This window comes from Pseudomyrmex gracilis, unplaced genomic scaffold (genome assembly GCF_002006095.1).
Source record: "Pseudomyrmex gracilis isolate BER0280 unplaced genomic scaffold, ASM200609v1 scaffold_176, whole genome shotgun sequence".
NCBI lineage: Eukaryota > Metazoa > Arthropoda > Insecta > Hymenoptera > Formicidae > Pseudomyrmex > Pseudomyrmex gracilis.
In genome coordinates this window covers 1-8,588 of record NW_018020760.1, presented here as the reverse complement: position 1 = coordinate 8,588, position 8,588 = coordinate 1, and the positions used below count along the sequence as shown (strand labels likewise).

Sequence of the window (8,588 nt, the reverse complement as noted above, 5' to 3'; positions counted from 1 at the left end):
TTTTTTTTTTTTTTTCAATATTTTAGTTTTTAAAACATCGATATGACAATATCAATGTTTTCATGAAATACAATTCAACAATTTTTTTTTTCTTGTATTTTTTTATATTGAGTATAACTGTGTATTGCATGAGTAAGCTCTCTGTTATCAGATAGAAGATTATCATCTTAATTAATATCAATTTTATTTGATGTGTCATATAATGAAACTGCATTTGCACAATCATCTTTTCCCCTTCTTTTTCTCTTTTTATAAATAGAAGCACATTGCTATTGATATATATTGTATAATATTGACTTATAAATATATATATATATATTTTACAGACTTTGTCCCATCTAACCCAGCAGGAAGAACATGTTAACGGCATTACCAAGTCTGTATTCAAAAAGTACTTATTTCCCACTCATCCCGAACTGAGTGATAAACTCTTTACTTACTTACATCACAATGCGCAATCCACAACTACATATATAAGCACAACGGCCTTTAAGCAACAAGCTGAAAAGTTTTTGGCAGTATTGAATGATCAAACTATATTGGAAAAGTATATAAAGATCTATTCTAGCGTTCACAACGATGGCAACGTTACTCCTGAAATATTGAAAGCTTTAGTGATGTGTTGTTATCAATTGGCGATGGAAAACAATAGTACCAGTACGTGTCTTTATTCGGAGCAAATAATAGACGCGGTTGTTGCTTCATGCGTTAGTAAAAATTTATTTCAGCAATAATTAGTTTAATTGTTAATATTTTATATGTAAATGAAAATTGAATTGAGATTTTAATATTTCGTGAATATGCAATGTTTTAGTTTCACGGTAAGACCAGCTTGTCTGTGAATTATGTGAGCAATTGGATCGGGATACATTGTCCGCGGATGGTAAACGGCCTACATCGATACGTGGTTCACGTATTAACTACCGCGTATCGTAATGGTAAAGCCCTTCTATCGGCAGAACAACCCCAGCCTCCTGTTGAGATATTAACACCTGTGATAGAAAACTCAAATCCGGAATTTCCCGAAGTGAGCTTACTGCCGTTGAGTTATGTCTGGTTGTTGGCATGCACATTGCCGCAGAGTTATCTTCAGGTAATTGTCACAAACAATTTTTATATTTCATACATACATTTTAAGCAATTTTCACATAAAGATTTAATTAAAACAATTAAAGAATCTATTTCGGCTCTGTAGTTTCTAAACTAATAAATATATATTCGGTCATTGGAGCCATTCGCTAGGTGTTGTGCGGAAATTATACGTGTATATATGTCCATATATACGTGTTCACATGTAAATTTTTACACGTGAAATTCGACCGAAAAACTCCAAGTGCCTCGGTGGCCGAATAGGAAAGGCGACGGCACGGAAAGCCGGAGATTCCAGGTTCGACTCCTGGCCGAGGAGTTTTTTTCGCAATATAAATTTAATTTCAATTAGGGGGGTATTTGGGATTTATCATATACGAAATGCAAGTATAGCATCCAATATGAATTTTAGAATTGTTAATTCAATTCGAATTTCACGTGTAAAAATTTACATGTGAACACGTATATATGGACATATATACACGTATAATTTCCGCACAACACCTAGCGAATGGCTCCAATGACCGAATATATATTTATTTAATTAAAATTTTATCACCAGCCTTGTAACACTAAATCCATTATGTTTCTACACATAGTCGAATCTGTGTATCTATGTGCGTGTGTGTGTGTGCGTAGACCGACAATTCACCGAAGGACATAACTCACGCTTTGATAGCTGGACGAACAGGCAGTATTTGTCCAAGGCATTGGACGTTACTATACAATAGCAGGGAACATGGGTCCGGGGCTAATCGCTTCCTTCACCATGTATTAGGTTACAGAGGTCCCACCTTGCTTATTATAAGAGCCGCTAGTGTAGACAGCGATGGAGAACATCCAACATATTGCGTTTGTTCGGCTGTCGAGTGGCGTGAAACTAATCTCTATTGGGGCGATGAGGATTCGATGGGTTTGCAACTGACTCCGTTCTATAAAGTTATAGAGAAAGGTCCGAAGATATTGTATCTCAACACGAATATTAGAGGCTACCCGCATGGCCTGCGGCTCGGCAGCGATCCGCGCTCGCCGCTTATCAGTATCGACGATTCATTCCATTCGGTGAGCATCGCCGGCGCCCCTTACAGCATTGACCGTCTGGAAGTCTGGGGATGTGGCGATGTCAAGCTGAGGTATTTATTGCGGCTTTTGAATTTTTTTTTCTTTTTTTTTTTTTTGATGCAAGAAACAATTTATTGATATATTTTCAGAGAAAAACAATTAGAGATTAAGAAATGGCAAGTAAAAGAAGCAGAGAAACAGAGAGTCGTCAAGTTAAGCGCTAGTGATTGGCTGGACCATCCCGATCGTTACTTACTAGAATTGGCCGGTAGAACATCTTACAACGAAACTAACAAGTAGAGCTATGAGGAGAAGCCGCGCGTGCTCTTAAGTAACTCTGCTAATATTTTATTTAATTTTGTACATATGTGTATATATAGTATCAGAGATATTTTCGTTGCCGAATTTCTCGTACTTATGCTGTGCGTTTTGAATAACGTACATATGAAATGTGATTGCGATTTATGTGAAATACAGGGACTTATGCTTGATGTACTTAAGCACAAGTGCCAAAGTTTGTAAACTTGTTTAAATTTTTTTCATAGTTTTTCCCGTTATATACAGTTCCTCGCTAACGTCGTCGAATTTTTCTCTCGATATCGCGCCCGGAGTTAAAAGGATAAAAGGATAAAGGAAGGTTTAATTGATTCCCCTCAGGGTTACAATATTTTTCAACACTCCACTTCTATATCCACGATCCATTTGTATCTACGATCTATTCGGAGGCCCGATTCAGTTCGCTTTTCAATCGATAAACTCGACTTGAAAGAGACCGGCTCGGAAAAATCCGACGGTGTGGTGGATTCGAACTCGGGACCTCCCACTTGCAGCCCTCGCACTCAGGATATCGTACCCGGAGTTATCCTCACTAATAATCTTAGAAGCGCTTTGCCGATGCTTCGCGCGAATTGGTGAGAAGATGATTCCGCGGCGGTCGAGCCAGTTAGAGATAACAACCGGCAATTCTCGGAACATATACAGGGTGTCTGACAACGAACTATAAAGCCGACGTGTGTAGGTAGATCGAGTCATTCTGAACAGAAAAGTTATATACTATTTTGCAAAATTCGCAATATTTATTGAGATATNAATTAATAAATGTGAACCAATGAAGGCGCGGGGAGCGATGATCGGACTCTATAGGCGTGCACGATTATCAGATGAAAAGAAAAATGACTTCTCTCATGTAATGTCTTAGTAACGAGAGGCGGAGTAAACAAACAAGCGCGGAACGACTCAGTTTCTTGCGATCGGGCTCTATTCGGCGGTACGCAGCGAGCAGCGGCGAGCGAGGAGTAGAGCTGATAATTGTGCACGCCTATAGAGTCCGATCATCGCTCCCCACGCCTTCATTGGTTCACATTTATTAATTCATATCTCAATAAATATTGCGAATTTTGCAAATTGGTATATACCTTTTCTGTTCAGAATAACTCGATCTATCTACACACGTCGGCTTTATAGTTTGTTGTCAGACACCCTGTATATCTCTCTCGACATCTTTCTGCTCGCGGAACCGCGAAGCGGAAAGCTAACGAGGCATTACCGTATGTCCCGAAATTGTAACAATAAAAAACTAACGTTTTCATCGTTCTACAGTCTTATCTAAAAAAAAATATACATATGGTCTTATGCAAAAAATTATTTTTGAAACATGTTTTTATAAAAATATTTTTATTTTTAAAAATTTATATTTCAACGTTAAAAAGAATTATATGTATATGTGTAATGTTTTGACAATTATATTCTTGTATAAAAGTCCCGCGTACGTCACGATATATCGCGTATATATATGTGTGCATTTGCGATGCAATATCTAATATTTTATATGAAAAATTAAATTATTAGTTTGTAATCCATGTAAATATTTGAGAACTTTAAATCACTTTTTTGAATTATTTATTTCAATTGGTATTGTCGATTAAACGAACGAGACTTTTCCAACTGAAATCTTCTTCGCCATCGTATAAATTTATCACATTTTTCTCATCAATAACGTTAAATAGATCTTTGAACGGTGCGTATCTTAGAAGAGTATTTTTATCACCGATTATGATCAATTTGTGTCTTGCGCGAGTAATGGCCACTGTCAAACGCCGCTTGTCGTCCAGTATCTCATGTTCCTTCTTTGTGTTTTCACATTCGACGCTTCTCGCGCACGAATACAATATAACATCTTTGTCACGACCTTGATACTGATCCACAGTATTCACTTCTATCTCCTTGTCTATGATTCTTCTCAATAAATTTTTGTGAGCGTTATAGGGCGCAATGATTCCTATACTTCTGGCGGACACACCTGCTTCGTCGAGCACTTGGACGAGTCGCAAAGTAACGGCTGCTTCCCAGATGTTGGCACACATTTGATCCGACGTAACATCTTTTACGTTAGACGTCTCGCTCAACTTATAAGTACCGCCGGTATTGAGTACTACTACAGAATTATTCAGATCTCTGGACAGCGTTCTTCCAATCCACTTTTCGCAAGACGCGAGAGTTTGCTCTATATTAGAGGCGGTCAACGTGGCATTCTCCACCTGTTTACTACCTGTCACCAATTTGCCCTGGTACGTCACGTCATTAGCCAGTCTCATAATTCTCCCATTCATTCTGTACTGTTTCCACAGACTGACAGTGTTGTTGTCGCTATCCAGCCTGACGAACAACGATTCGTCCGCGCCGAGCTTTATGGCAGATTTACTCTTGACAACTGGCGGCAATTGATCTGGATCACCAACAAGAATGAACTTGCGCGCGCTGTATAACGGTCGCAGCACCGTGGGCTGCATGATCTGCGCGCTCTCGTCTACCACGCAAACATCGAAAACACGTTTCCTTATGAGCGCGTGATACGCGCCATAGCACGTAACACCAACAATCAGTTTGCTGTTGTAAAATGCTTCCAAACTCTCGGGCGAGTCGCAGCTCGCGATCGCATATTCTTCGCTCTTGCACGTAAGCAACGGATGAATCTTCTTTGACGAACCGAGACGCACAAAATCAATGTTCTTCTCTAACAGCTTGAGAAGGATGTTGTCCACCGCGCTGTGAGTATGCGCGGTAATCAGCACGCTTGATCTTAATGTCTGAAGCAGCTCGATCAGAGCCACCAGTGTTTGCGTTTTCCCTGTGCCCGGCATGCCCTTAATCAGAACGTATTCGTTGGCAGTCACTGCTTTTAGTACAGCTCTTTGTTGATTGTCATTTAGATCGCTTATTATTTCGGCGCTGGCCGATACGATCGAACGCGACACTTTTTCCGCAAACGAAGCCGGTTTCTTATCGATAACGATGCGTCGCAGCTTGACGCAGATCTCGTTGTTGCCTAACAGACCGGCTACACTTGCGTAATTAAACGTAGACAAACTTGTGGAAGGATACTTGTCGATGTGAAACGTGGAACGTGCATCTTGTTGTCGCGTCAAATTCTTATCCAACAAGACCGCAACGGTGTCATGCGAAATATGGAATATGTGTCCGACCGAGATATTAATTTGTTCATCGGTGCTAACACAAACATAATCGTTTTCGGCCAGCGTGCTTCCGAGCGCGCAATTTTCAATAGTTTCCCCCTTGATGTTACTACGCGCGAACGTGTGCTGATATCTATCGTCTTTCTCTATTACCTTCCCTATTATCTTTAAACCACAGATACACGTTCCTTTTGTCTCTCTTTTTTCGGGACTCATAGTCCAGAAGTTGCTCATGCTGCTGTTACTGTTCTCATAAAGTTCTTCCAGTTGCAGCAAAGCAATCCACTTTATAACGTAGTCCAAGTGACTAGATTCGCAGTAGCTTAGCAAATCTTTCATCAACGTTGTCAATGGATGCGACGGCGACAATTTTGCATTCGAATCCTTGGTCAGATACGCACAGCATATCGTTTGATAGGGACACTTAGCGCACGCGTGATGATTTATCGGTTCTGGCAATTTCATCATCTCCAAATCCGACTCGGAGTTTACACGCCAAAAATCTTCAGGCTTCTTGGCAAAATAATGTGCCAATCTATTTCGTAACAATATCAAATCTCTCTTCTCGTTGTGACTACTTTTGATCTCCTTCATCGAATTTTCTTTTAGATACAACAGAAGACCGGTGTCAACATCCTGATCCTTGAATCCCATCATCATGAGATAAAGAATAACTTGGCCCTTGTGTTCGAACGAGTAAGAGCTTCTTCCAGTTTTTATTTCCAAAGGCATGATCTTCCTTTTTGAGTGAATATTTACTTTTACCGTTACGTCAATCCTTCCCTTAATACCCAACTGCGGTATATGAATATTTTCTTCGATATCTTGTATCTCAGAGATACTCCCCTGAAAGTTGTCCTTCAAATCGCTTATACGCTGTTGCTTGTTGTCTCTGATATAATGTTGAATGAACTCGAATATCCTAGGCGCGTATTCCATCATACGCTTTCGACAATCCTTGAGCGATAATTCTGACGTGTAGAGGTACTCTATCGTGTCTTTCGATCCTAACATGTCGTCCATTAATTTGATCACGCCGGACAGTGTGTGAACGTTCTCTCGCAATGCCTTTTGCATCCATTGATGAATCAATGATCCCACCGTCATGATCGTGTAATCAGCATTCAAGTCCGGCAGCAATTCTATCTTTCTAAACTTTTCGGCTAAAACCGCTCGTCTGTTACAGAATAAACCACTCATGATCGTCGTGCTAGATATCAGCAGATCGGGCTGCGTAATGACGAAACCATTATTGTTATCGACAACCCACTTGTGTAAAGTTTTCGTGGCCTGTATCATGACAATGTCGTCGATTTTCACCTGCATGTCTCTCCAAAATCCAGAACATGCAACGGCATCAACGGACTCGGACTCGATATGTTGCACAGATAAAATAACAACCCTAGGTTCTTGTTTCACATTGATCACCTTGCATCTTTGCAAAGTGCTAAAATCAATTTGCGCATGCCATTCTTGGTTAAAAAAATCATCAAATTCATTTCCATTTATTATTACAGACTCGTCAAACAATTCTACTTGTAAATCATGCAATTCAGATTTTTCATTGAACACCCGAGCAGAAGGTAAACACTTCGAAGCAATATTTAAGTCTTGGTTTTCTTTAAGACTATGATTATCGTCACTTGCAATGTCTGAGATCTGTGTACTTGCGGTGCTGACAGACTTGAACTCTGTGCTTATATTGTGCTCAGTTCTTATTGTAACATTTGTGTCTGTTTCAGAAGCTTTTTGAATTATTGCATTGGTGTCCAGGGCTTTATTTTGTTTAAGATCATTGCATGTATCGTCTAAATTCTTAGCTACAGATAATACTGAATTTTCATTTGACTTAACATTTTCTGTTTTTGCATAATGTTCTGTAATTGTGTTAGAATTGTACAAACCCTTTATATTATCACTACATTTTTTCTTAACAATTACACATAATTCTGATGGATCATCAGTTTGTTTTCTTTTTTTGTCACTGGAGACTTGACATAAAAAACTTGTATCCGTTGCAACTTTATTGTTGCTTGCTTCTGGTTTTGGAATTTTTGTGAAAAATGATGATATTTTTGTCTGAGAAGTTTTAACACTAGTAGAAGCTAAAATCTGAAAACAGAATAATCACATAGTTAATTATACAAAAAAAAAACCACTTTTTTATGTATTTTCCACATTGATGTTTATGCATTCTAATTTGTTTTTTGCTATAAGTGCATACAATGTTATTCTAGAATTCCAAACTGTAAATTTTCATAAAAAATATATAACGTGCATTATTTTGGAGGTCAAAAAATCTTTCTGTCTTATATAAAATTATTATTATATCGTAAAGTAATTACCTGTTTTTTTGATAACTGACGTTTCTTCATCTTATACGCAGTTTACTTAAAGCAACTTTATTACTTCACATGATGAAACTGATATGAAAGATAACCAGATATAACTTTCTGTAACTGATCACACGATTGTTCCCGCGTAAAAGTTTTATGTGGTCTTGCCATTTATTAAGGTACCTTTTCATACAGCAGCACGCTGCGGCAGCAAAACGTCACGTGACTCAAATATTTTCTAAGCTTCTTTCGCTAGGGTATATTTACTGTTCTTAAGGGCCTTCTACAATAAGATATTGGTAATAAATCAGAAGTCAGAGCAAGTAATTGACTAATCACAATCGATTATTCTTCTGTGATTTGACTGTGATTGGTCAATTTCTTACTTCTGATTTGTTACTAATATCTCATTGTAAAAGGCTCTTAACCCTCATTCGATGCCATTCTTTGACTGTGTTCCGATATTCACTGCCAGCATGGACGTATCAAGAGGCACGGTAGTGCCTCGCGCCAAGTTCACGCGCAACGAAGTTGCGCTCGAACTGAGCGAGCACGCCGTGCCTATTATACGCGAAAATCAGGCATTTTAGTGGAGGGGAGATGTTTAATAAGCAATTATTTAATAACG

General features: G+C 38.8%; 2 protein-coding genes across 2 annotated transcripts in view; one reads left to right on the top strand and one right to left on the bottom strand.

The window, feature by feature from the left end:
- Window positions 1-2,674, top strand: part of LOC109857855 — a 3,519-nt gene extending 845 nt beyond the window's left edge. The window contains exons 2-5 of the mRNA XM_020434608.1: window positions 327-707; window positions 815-1,093; window positions 1,729-2,222; window positions 2,301-2,674. Coding sequence (XP_020290197.1) covers window positions 327-707; window positions 815-1,093; window positions 1,729-2,222; window positions 2,301-2,451 — 1,305 coding nt within the window. The 3' untranslated portion in view covers window positions 2,452-2,674. The remainder of the gene's footprint in view (window positions 1-326; window positions 708-814; window positions 1,094-1,728; window positions 2,223-2,300) is intronic.
- A 1,194-nt stretch (window positions 2,675-3,868) lies between these two features.
- On the bottom strand, window positions 3,869-8,419 carry LOC109857856 (DNA replication ATP-dependent helicase/nuclease DNA2). Its single transcript, XM_020434609.1, has 3 exons — window positions 8,347-8,419; window positions 7,970-8,243; window positions 3,869-7,736 (listed from the first exon to the last, which is right to left on the bottom strand). The coding sequence occupies exons 2-3, from the start codon at window positions 7,997-7,999 to the stop codon at window positions 4,056-4,058; spliced, it is 3,711 nt and encodes a 1,236-aa protein (XP_020290198.1). The 5' UTR covers window positions 8,000-8,243; window positions 8,347-8,419; the 3' UTR covers window positions 3,869-4,055.
- Window positions 8,420-8,588: the final 169 nt, after the last annotated feature.